Source organism: Phocoena sinus, chromosome 10 (genome assembly GCF_008692025.1).
Source record: "Phocoena sinus isolate mPhoSin1 chromosome 10, mPhoSin1.pri, whole genome shotgun sequence".
In the NCBI taxonomy this organism is placed as follows: domain Eukaryota; kingdom Metazoa; phylum Chordata; class Mammalia; order Artiodactyla; family Phocoenidae; genus Phocoena; species Phocoena sinus.
In genome coordinates this window covers 94,996,344-95,008,153 of record NC_045772.1, presented here as the reverse complement: position 1 = coordinate 95,008,153, position 11,810 = coordinate 94,996,344, and the positions used below count along the sequence as shown (strand labels likewise).

General features: G+C 37.0%; 1 protein-coding gene across 1 annotated transcript; it reads right to left on the bottom strand.

Moving 5' to 3' along the window:
- Positions 1–969: 969 nt before the first annotated feature.
- LOC116760645 (oxidized low-density lipoprotein receptor 1-like) lies at positions 970–10,167 on the bottom strand. Its single transcript, XM_032645832.1, has 6 exons — positions 10,054–10,167; positions 8,196–8,297; positions 6,404–6,646; positions 2,908–3,047; positions 2,497–2,612; positions 970–2,231 (listed from the first exon to the last, which is right to left on the bottom strand). Exons 1-6 carry the CDS (start codon positions 10,127–10,129, stop codon positions 2,087–2,089), a joined length of 822 nt encoding a protein of 273 aa, XP_032501723.1. The 5' UTR covers positions 10,130–10,167; the 3' UTR covers positions 970–2,086.
- Positions 10,168–11,810: the final 1,643 nt, after the last annotated feature.

The window sequence follows — 11,810 nt, the reverse complement described above, 5'->3', positions numbered from 1 at the left end:
CCTGTGCTCCGCAACGGGAGAGGCCACAACAGTGAGAGGCCCGCGTACCGCAAAAAAAAAAAAAAAAAAAAGGGCAGGCATAAATTAACAATGCCAGGAATAAGAGAAGTAACATCGCTACAGACTCTAGAGATATTGAAGTAATAAGAAAATGTAAAGAAAAATGTTAGGCCAAAAAAATCAAACAACTTAGATGAAATGGACAAATTCCTTGAAAGACACCAACCACCAAAGCTCATTCAAGAATAAATCATTTGAATAGCACTGCATCTATTAAAGAAACTGAACCTTTAACAGTAAATAATTAAAAATCTTGTGAAACGAAGAAAACTCCATGCCCAGATGACTTCAATGGCAAATTGCTTCAAATATCGAATGAACAAATCATACCAATTCTACACAAAATCTTCCAGAAAATTGGCATAAAGGAGTACTACTCTGAAACCTAAACCAGACAAAGCTGTTACATGAAAAGAAAATTACATATAAATGTCGTTCATAAACATAGTTGCAAAAATCCTAAGCCAAATTTTAGCAGATCTAATCCAGTGATATATTAAAATAATACATCTTGAGAATCGAAAGTTGGCTTAAACTTCTATAACTATTTAAGTTAATTCATCATGTTAAAAAACTAAAAAGAGAAAAGAAAAACTATATGATCATCTCAGCAGATATAGGAAAAGTATTAGACAAATCAATACCCATTTCTGATAAAACCTCTCAGTATTCTATGAACAAAAGGAAAATTTCTCAAACTGATAATATTCATCTACGAAAAATATACACTTAACACCTTAGTTAATGGTATAACATTGACTTATTCCCAAGATCAAGAACAAAATAAGAATTTGCACTCTCACCGTTTTTATTCAATATTGTACTGGAGGTTCTAGTCTATGAAATCAGGCAAGGAAAAGAAATAAAAATCATCCAGAAAGGAAAAAATAAAAATATTTTTATTTGCAGATGACATGATTATGTATGAGGAAAATCCAATGAAATACATACACACACCACACACGCCAACACACACACAAACTTACTAAAAGAAATAAGTGAGCGTATCAAGGTTTCAGGATATAAGGTTAATATAAAAAACTATTATAATTCTATACAATAGCAAAGGACATTGGAAATAAAAACTACAATGATAACAGTACTGTCTACAGTAGCATAAAAAATGTGAAATACATGATGATAATCTAATAAAATATGTGAAACATCTATAGAGAGAAAATTACAAAACATCGCGTAAAGAAAATCCATGAGTTGAACAAATCAGTATTTTAAAGAATTCAATTTCCCCCAATTATCTATAGATTCAGTGAAATCACATTCAAAATTTCAAAACGTTTTTTTTAGAAATTGACAAGCCAATTCAAAAATTAAGACGGAAATGCAAAGACATAGATTAACCAAAACAACATTGAAGAACTACCTCCATGTGATTTCAAGATATATTATAAAACTACCGAATCCCAAATATCGCAATGGTATTATGCACAAAGAATACACAAATAGATCGATGGAACAGAATAGAGTCCAGAAATAGACCCAGACGTGTATGCATAACTATTGACAAAAGTGCAAAGGCAACGTAGTGAAGAAAGAAGAGTCTTTTCAGCAAATGTTGCAAAAGCAATTGAATATCCACATGCAAAAAGGAAAAGAAAAAGAACTTCCATACATCCGTACGTGACTTACAAATTATCCCCCCAAAAGTTAAAGATTTCCACGTAAAATCTGAAACTATAAAATGTCTAGAAGAAAACATAGCAGAAAAATGGTTGTGACCTTGAGTTAGGCAACAAGCTCTTAGAAACAGGAAAATGGACTTCACTGAAGACTGGCAGGGGGGCTTGGAACAAGCTAGGTGAAAAAAAATATACATAGAGAATTAAAACTTTTGCTATCAAGGTGTCAAGCAGCTGGGCCCCAGTCTCTGCTAAGGAGTTCTGCACTTTAGCTAGTAACAGGAAGTCCTCAGGGCTCTTATGGTTTGCACCTAAGTGACGAAGTAGAGCTTAATTTTCAGAAGAAAATTCAAAGGTCTTCTCCTCCTTTTCTTCCAGAGCCTTCACATTCACTGCACTCTCAATAGGTTCGCCTTCTTCTGACATATACTGAATGCAGTTAAAATGCAGTTTTCAGCAAAAACAGCTCCCCTTTGTATATATGCACAGGTGCCTGAAGAATACATCTGGAAAGCAGCTCCCTGGAGTCTAAACCTGCAGGCAGCGAGAAAAACAAACTTAGATTTACTGCCACCTTGTGTCAGGCGCTTAGCCTTGTCTTAAAGCTTCAAGTCAGCAATAAACGTGAGAAGGAAAATGTAAGAGAAGATCTGAATGGGTAAACGGGCAAGTCCCTGTGTGAGAGAGCTGGGGAGAGAGATTCAGAAATTCCCCAAGCTTCTTTCCAGCAAGAAGAGGACATCGCGTGGAATGTGGCAGTAACTTCACTAGTAGGTTCAGCAAAGAATAGGAAACTTACAGGTGGGGCATCAAAGGAGAACCATCCTCCCAGAGCCATGAGTAGTTGGGTTTCTTCAGAGACAACCCCATCCAGAATGGGAAACTGGAATGGGCGATTGCTTGCTGGATGAATTCCTGTGGGAAGTCACGTTTCTGAGTTGATGAAAGAGTCGATGTGGACTTTTTAAATTAGATTCCCAAACCGAAAGAACCCAAAGAGCTCTTAGACATCCTCCTGATGGCTTTACAGAAATGTCTACTGGAGCCTAGAGATACTTCATAACCTGTCCATCCAAGGTCATGCATGTAACCAGTGGCCAGCCTAGGCTAGAAAACAGGTACATATTCTGATTATCAAGGAGGGCCTTAACCTGATCTATTTCCCTGTAAACCAATATTCCAGCCCAACACGCAACCATTAAAAACTCACCAGATCATCTGAGCTATTAATCTTCAGCATGTGGGCATCCAAAGACAAACAATTCTCCCGGCTTTTTTCCCAATTAAATGGGCCAGAGGAAAATTGGTAACAGTTTTCTTCATGCCAGAGCCAGTCTTGGGGACAAGGACCTAGGAAATGTAATATACTTAATTAGTGAGTTATGCCTGAGTAAAAATATTTCTACAATTCTTAAATCAATTCACCTCTCAGGACTCTCACATGCTACCGCCTCTTCTTAATTAGAATTATACCCAGATTCTGCAAATACCTAAATAGCCTAGAGTCTTTATTGCTCCATTTTTTGGAGAAAAAAGAAATGAAGCATTCTGATTTTAGAAAACTCAATTAAAAAGCAAGACTGTTAAAAAGCAAGGCTTGAGCTGGGATGTAATTTTAGAATCTGATCTATTTTTTAAAAATTATGTTTGGAATCATGGAAGTGAGAGTTGGGGGGATGAATATGTGATAGCTATTCTGCTACTAAAAAAGATATGCTTATATATTTTAAAACTTCAGGTCTTTGAATGATGGATTTGGGTTTAGATACCGTGCCTCCTGATTCTGGACATGTAGCCCTATGTGGCTCTTGAGTACTTGAGTTACGGCTGGTCCGCATTGAGATGATGTTCTGTAAGTGTAAAATATACCCCTGATTTTGAAAACGTACTATGAAAAAAAGAATATAAAATATCCCATTAATAATATTTATACTGATTAGTGTCAAAATAATATTTCAAGTATATTGGGTTAAATATGTCACTAAAATTAATTTCATCTGTTTATTTTTCACGTTTACTGTGATTACTAGGAAATTTAATGTTGCATATGTGGCACACACTGTATTTCTTTTGGACAGAACTGTTCTAGGGAGAACAGTATATTGGTGCAAAGAGAGCATCTCAATTTAAATAAGATTTCAGAAAGTAGGGGAAAGTTTTCAGCAGAAAGTTCCCAGAGAGTCCAAAAAACTCAACTCAGGGCTTAGGCAATAGGCAAGATATGTGTTTTACAGATATTTTAAACGATCCCCAAATCCTCTTTCTCCTCCCCCTTCTTCTCCCCTTCATCATCATCATCCCTTCCGTGTGTTACTAACACTTGGAATCTCTTTACTGGGGAGCAAAGCCCTTCGTTCTACGCTGTGACCAAAACAAACCTCAAATCCTTGAGCAAGGCAACATTTTAATTTCAATTTTCATTGTGGCATAAGACCATCAGATAATTTTGTAAGAATAGGCTTTATCAGAGAGGACAAAGTAGAAGGGACTGAACTATGAAAGAAGAAAGTGAATGAGGAAGGCTATACGTAAGCCCGGATTGAAAGCAAAGAATGCAAGCTTCCTAACTTATTAATTTGCCTAGTCCTGTCTTACTAGGTCAAAGGAAAGAGTATATTGGTTTTCCTGAACTAAAAGAAAGGTCTAGGTAGGTTTTCCAAGCCATGAAAAAGTAAAAAAGATGAATGTTAAAATGTGGCATTCAAACCACCTGTATGTCCTTTAATTATTATTATTTTTTTATTTAACAAACACAATAACCACTGTGTTAACCAATGTGCCAAAAATGGTTGGCAGTCATTTTTATGTATTGGCTCATTTAATCCTCATAACCACAGTATGTAAGAGTTAGGTTAATTTTCTTCATTTGAAAGATAGAGAAAATGGGACTTTGAATGTGAGCAGTCTAAGGCTAGCATCTGTGTGTTTCATCACTACATTACACTACCTCTCAAACTCCTGAGTTTGAATTAACTGAGGAAATATTTCTTGATGCCCCCTCAAGATATTTTGATACAGGGTTTTGGGGTAAATCTGGAACTTGCCACTTTTAACAAGCTACTTAGGTGATAATTTTGTACACGAAGGGTTGAGAACCACCACTAATTCAGGTGCTAAAATGTAGTCTGTTACTTTGAAGACTCTGTATCTTTCTAGCTGGCTGACCTCAAGCAAGTCACATATGCCAATTTCTCAGCGTCTTGCCCTCTTCATACATATACCGAGGACCACAGACTGGTTAGTAAGAAAGATAAAACTTGTCTCAAACTTGAGAAAACTGGCATAATTTTTTTTGCATAGTATTTTATTATTAATGTTTTTGAGAATCTTCTCAAAGCTGCTTGATGGACAGCAGTGCTTTATTTGACATCTCTACTAATTGGCTTTTATCTGACACTGCCAAGGAATGAAAACACGTTACTTGGTGTATCTGCTACAAGAGACATATCACCTTTTATTTTTGATTAGTTGTCCACACTTGGCATCTCTGGGATACGAGTCTGAACAATCCTGACATAACTTTACTCCCATACCACTGATAAAAACAAGACTAATTTTACAGCCCCACCTGTGAAATAAACCATTTTTGGTATGTAGCTATGTCAGCTTATATAAACATTCCTGTCCTTGATATATTAGCCTCCTTCCTTTAAGCCTTCTTTGAGATGGTTTTATGTCCTAAACAGCTCTTTCCTTAAAGAGATTCAATATATGTTTGACACTTGCTAAAAAATCAGCTTGTCTATAAACGTCTGCTAATTTTGGAAATTTAAATAACCCTGTACATACTGAAGGGATTTATAAACTGCAAAACTTTATACAAAACTACTTATCGTTATTATCATTTAACTTACCTGGGTTTCCTCTATAAAGTAAATGGACGGGTACCTATAAACTGTTACTTTATAATCTTTATTCAACAAAACTACGTGGTTGAGATTAAGGTGAGCTGTACAAGCAAGAAGTTGCAGGAATCTCTTTTTATCAGTGGCGGCTAGTTACTAACGCCAAGAAAGCAATGTACCACTGAAAGTGACTCTATTTCACACTTTCAAATTCTCCCCATGATTAAAAGCACATACCTGATTTAATTATACGTTGTAGAAAAACTGCCGCCTAGATTCTGAGTTCACCTAGTCAGTTGAGATCAACTCAGTTCTTCTCATACACATTGACTTCCTGGGTCTCTCATAACTTTGTCTAATTTGAAGTATCTACTTAACACTTACAAGCCAGCTCACCTCTATTGATTCAATTTACATTGATGTAGTACGCTTTATGAGAAACAGTCCCATAGAATAATGCTAATGAAGACGAAGGGGTTCCCAGGACAAATGAGACCCCTCAGGAAAAGAAATCAATGATTAAGATACATTGGAATAGAAAGAGAGAAGAATCTGTGCAAAGGATAAAGGTGAGGCATTTCTTCCAGAAAAATCTCAAAACCAGAAAGTTATAAAGAAAGAGAAGCTCTTGTGAGGCAGGAAAACTTAAATCCACCAAAAAGTATGGCTGATTGAATCAAATTAACTCAAGAATTTGGCATGGGATAGGGTGAGGATGACAAAAAGAGAGGACTTCTGGTGTAGAACACGATGAACAAAAAAGGATACATATATCAATATGCCAATTTTGTGCCTAGAGATATTTCCAAAAAATGTTAAGATTTACAGAGAAGTCTCTCTTCACTCCTCCCTCCCTCATACCTGAATAGTTTGCTGCTTTTTTCAGAGCTTCTTGGAGATTCAGGTTCTGGTGATGAAGTTCCATTAGTTTCTTGGATTTTTCATCCAGCTTGTGGGCAAGGGTTTCTATCATTTCTTTGAGTTCCCTTTGTGACTCCTGGGAAGATCTTTCTGTCTGGTGCTGGGCTGAAATCTGTCCCTCCAGGATATCTTCCTGGTGAGTACGGTTTGCTTGCTGTTGCTTTAGATCGGACACCTGGGATACTAAATCAGAACTGAACTGAGACTCCATTTCCAACCCCAGTAAAAATTCCTCCACAGGATCTTGAGGAAATCAAGGAACTAAATCAAACCATTTGTTGTGACAACAGCCTGATGGCACAATGACCCAAATTTCTTCAGGAATTACAGATTTGGAAATTACTTGATACTCATGCAATATTTTTTAAATGTGAGGAACTGTCACAGATACTTGTGATTTAAAAAAATAAGACAGGATTTTACTCGTTGTTGAGAGTTACACACAAGTTAAAAGGAATCACAGGATAAGTCTTATACGAGTGGCATAAATAAAATATAGACGATCTAAGGTAGACACAAACTGGACTCAGTGACTATTAGTAGCACTTGTCATTAATGACACAGCTAGACACAACTCTAGTTGTGTCTTAATTCCTCTGCCCTTTCTCTACCCTTCCACATTTCCTGATTTTAGTTAAAAACTGTGACACTCACCCCGTTTTTGAGAAACCCTGTCACGGAATTTTTTTAAGCTGCTAACACAAGAGTCTGAAAACATATTTTTCAGTTTTAGTTTGTTGTTTTTTTTGGTTTGGTTTCTGGTTTTTCTGTTTTGCTTTTTTAGGAAGGGTGGAGATGAAAGGAAAGTTGTGAAATCAAGCAGGCAGCAAATGTTAAGGGTCCAATGTCTCAGTTCTAGAAGGTTGACGGTTCAGTACAAAGTAGACCTCTTGGGTTGAAAGCCAGATTTGACCCTGTTGCAGAGTGGTCCAAGCCTCAGAGGAAGACTCTTCCAATGACTATCTCTGAGTCAAGGGCTCTTCTCCCAGATCAGTAGGAAAAGTTTTATAGATTGAAAGTGTTCATAGATTGAAAACATAAGTTGTTTGAGACCTTAAACAACCGAGAAACAAATTAGCACTTCAAAGGCCTTAGTAACCTGGATTCTAGGACTCTAGAGAGCCTAGGATTCTAGAGATAAATAACTCAGATCGATGACCTAAATACACAGGTGTATTAGATGGATGATCAACACCATTTTCCTTCTTTCTTAGCCATTTGCATGTTTCCTTTCATTTCTTTTCCTCTCAACATCCCCTCTTTCCTAAATGGCCATATTATAAATTTGAAGAATGTTTTGTTTTAAATGTTTTATTTATGAAGACTGTATTTCTGGGTTCTTAACTTTCAACTGGTATTTAATCATCTCTATTAAAACTCAGCATGAACTAAATGAAGTTTCTTTTACTTTTGGGTCCCTCGGGTGACCTTGTGGATTAGTAACTTCAAATTATTTTCTTCCTCATTATTCTGGGGTTTAAATAGGCTTTATCCATGAAGCTGTGAAAACAAAACCAAACAAAAACCTACCATTCATAATTTCATCCCATGCCTCAATCTATTTGAGGGAAGAGCACAATGTACCCATTCATCTTCCCACTCACTCTTAAAACAGTTTGCCTCAAATGTGTCTAAATCAAGGCTGTTTATAGCTGTTATGAAACCAACAAATAAACCATGTTTATAAGTTCTCGTTTTTTGTTCTCCATCTTTTCCCGGCTTCAGCACTTACATTGGATTATCAGCAATATAACTGTCACCAGTAATCCCAGACAAAGGATCCCTAGAGCCATAGCAGCAGGGTACCACCTCCGAGAGGAGAGAAAACGAAGACCTAAAGTGACAGAGGATAGATTCAGAAAGACAAAAATGATGGAGGCAAGGGATCAAACAATTCTTTGGATACCGTCTGTACCTGGTGCTTTGCATTGCTTACCTCTAGTATTCCCAATGGTTTTGCAAATAATTCATTATTCACATTTACAGATGCGAACTATGTACAGTTAAAGCATTTAAGTAATTTACCTATGGTCACGCAGCTAGCAACTCTAGGAGCCAGGATTCGATACCAGATATTTGACCCCAAATCTAGAATCTAAAGCTTACGCGTTGTCTGCTGTCCCCACGGTGAGCCTTCAAGAAACTCTCAGCCCAGCTTGGTTAGATTAACTTCCTCCACAGGGTAGAGAGCCTGATGTTTTTAATATGGACCATGTGTATGTACGCGCACGTGTGCACGCACACATGCACGCTCGCATGCACGCGCACACACACGTGCAAACACACGCACACACACATGTGCCCACGCAGTTATAAGTAACATACCATAAACGCATGTCAGATATCAAGCGAATAAGCCTTTAGTCAGTTAACCAACTGAGAAAACCTCAAAGAACTAATACATAATTCCGTGCCATTCAATTTTTATTTGGAACTGCGGTTATCGACCAAAGAAAAATAGGAGTGAAATCTCAATATTCACTTGATTCATATTAACATCATGTCCTATACTCACACCAGCTGTGGCCTTCTTGTTACAAGAGAAAAATTCACCATCATTATAAAAATAAATAAATCATGTAGCTCACAGGTGTACGAATATCTTATTATGAGGTCCACCACTTAAAAAGCACAGATATTACTGGTTCAGCAGGAAAACATTTCACGTAATGGATTTGGACTCCTCACCTTGTTAGATAAACAAATAAGACACTGATAATGTTATCCTCTATATGCGAACAAGGAAACTGACCATTCAGTGACTTGCCTAAGATCACACAAATGTTAAGATCCAAACATAGGTCTTTAATCCAATTGTCAGTAGCTATGTGACTTAGAACGTCACATCACAAAACTTCCAGCCTGAATGTATGATGATTCCAATCAATCAGTGGTCAAATATATTCACAGAGTTCTCACGTGTCAGAAGCACTCCTAATGGACTCTACAGATGACCCAAACAAAATAGAAATTTTGACAGGAAGCAATATGGTTTGTTCTCTGATTCAAAAGTTATTAAGCTCCCAGAAATGTGTATAGCAAGTTGGCAGAAAAGAAGTTGAAGACAGTTATGTGTCTTGCAAATAATTGCCCAATCCTAGCCTTGGAGGCAAATATCTCAGTAAATCTTTCAATCAACGTTTCTCTCTGGTCAATATTCATTCCGTCTTATAGATCAATCCTAGCTCTACCACTTACTAGCCACATAAAACTGGGTAATTTAGTTAATCCTCCCAATCCCTAGTTAGTCCTCTGTAAAAGGGAGATAAGATTAGTCCTAATCTCAAGGTGCGAAGATTTAGAGAAATAATGCATGTAAAGTGAATATCATAGAAAATAGCCTATAGCAAATGTTCAATAAAAGTTAGTTACCACCCTCTACTACAGCATCATTCACACCAAGTCAGTTTATTCGTCAACATCATCTTCGTTATCACCATTACATCTGACTTGTTTTTCCTTTAAGTAAGTGCTATTAACTCTTTAATATTTTCCCACATTCAGGTGTTGTAGTCTTCTAATCCTATATTCAGTTAGTTTACATTTCTAACCTAATTCTGTCCCTGTACATATTTATCCACCCCTAGTACCTTTGTCTCTCTCTCCATTTGGCTTCTGATCCAGTTGACCCTTCATACTCTGGCTCTTGAGGTCAGCAAAAGTCATTTCCAAATTTATTCCAAGAATGAGAAAGTGAAGCAACCAAGGACTTCTACAAAGTAAAAATGTGTGAGCTCCTGCTGGAGTGTTTAAATAGCTACTGATATCTAGTAGAATGACTCAGTCATCGGTAGGAGGAAGGAGAGGCTTTGCTTCATACTGGGAAGTTGGCTGACGCAAATTCTTGGGTTATGTCTATTGCAGGAGGGGAAAGTGGTGATTCTGATAGTGTTTCACGATATTTCACTAAGTAATTTATGAAAGGGAAAACTGTATTTTCCATGAGCATTAGAGGAGAGGAATTTGTACCCACACTTCAGATGTGGAAACTGAAATTTAACAGGGTAATTCACAGTAAAGAGTGTGCATTAGACCAGATTACTTGATGCCAGTATCCATATTTGTTTATTTCACTGTAGCAGACTATCTCTATACTGAGTCTTTCATACGTCTCACATTTTCCTTTTTAATTCTGACTTTTTTTCATCAGCTATAGACTTAGGAATTTGGGGATTAATCACTTATGACTCTTCTCTCTCTAGCCATGATAACCTAGGTAATTTTAGAACTTAGTTAGGAGTGCTATTTCGTACAGTGGCAGTATAACATAGCAGCAGAGAGAAATTTTGGAGCCAGATGGAGATTGTTTCATATCTTTCCTTTGCTATTCCCTTGGTCTCTAATCTTGGGGAATGTCTTTGGCTATACATTAGGACATTATAATGTCCACTTGATAATGTTGATAATGCTGCTATAGGTGTTCAAATGAGATATTGAGTGAAAATGCTAAGCTTTGTACTTCAAACATAATAAGAAATCAATAAATGGTAGTTATTAATATTAGCAGTAGTAATACTCAACACAGTGGGATTGCTCATCAAAGAATACATTTTATATGTTTGCCTTGAGTCACAAAGACTTCTATGGGATCCCAGTAAAGATACTCTATGTATTCACTGATAGAATTCTCACCTATTTTTCCCTCACAACCTCATAACCAGAAAAAACAATCTTGTTGCAGTTATACATGCTTTTAAAAAGAAAATCCTTACCTATTAGAGATATCTTCTGAAGTATTTATGGGCAAAAATGATCTGATAGCTAGTATTTGCTTTAAACTATACCAGGAGAAAAATAAAGAGAAGGGAATACATAAAAGATTGGAGAAAAATATGTAAATAAACAAAGTCTAGGAAACTATTAGGAAAATGAGTAGTTTTCACCAGTAATAATTTTTCACCAAAATGAAAGACTAATTAGGATTCCGTTTCTCTCCTCCTCCCTAAATTTTTTTTATTCCCCTTTTCTGTGCAGGGAATCTGAGGCCAAACTGAAAATAGTTGATCACTTAAAGTGCTACTCTATGAGACAGATCACAGAGGAGGCTCAGCAGCTCACAAATATATCCTAGTCCAATCAGCTTGTAACAAATCAATGTTACTTACCTTTATCCCTCAAGCCCCACACCACCTCCCTTGATTGTGAGTGCCAGGAAGCAAGATTAGATGCATAACTGCATTTGCCATGGGGACTTTCACATAAATAGGATCTCAGGAAATTATTATTATTATTATTATTTTTGTGGCACACGGGCCTCCCACTGCTGTGGCCTCTCCCATTGAGGAGCACAGGCTCCGGGCATGCAGGCTCAGCGGCCATGGCTCACGGGCCCAGCCGCTCCGTGGCA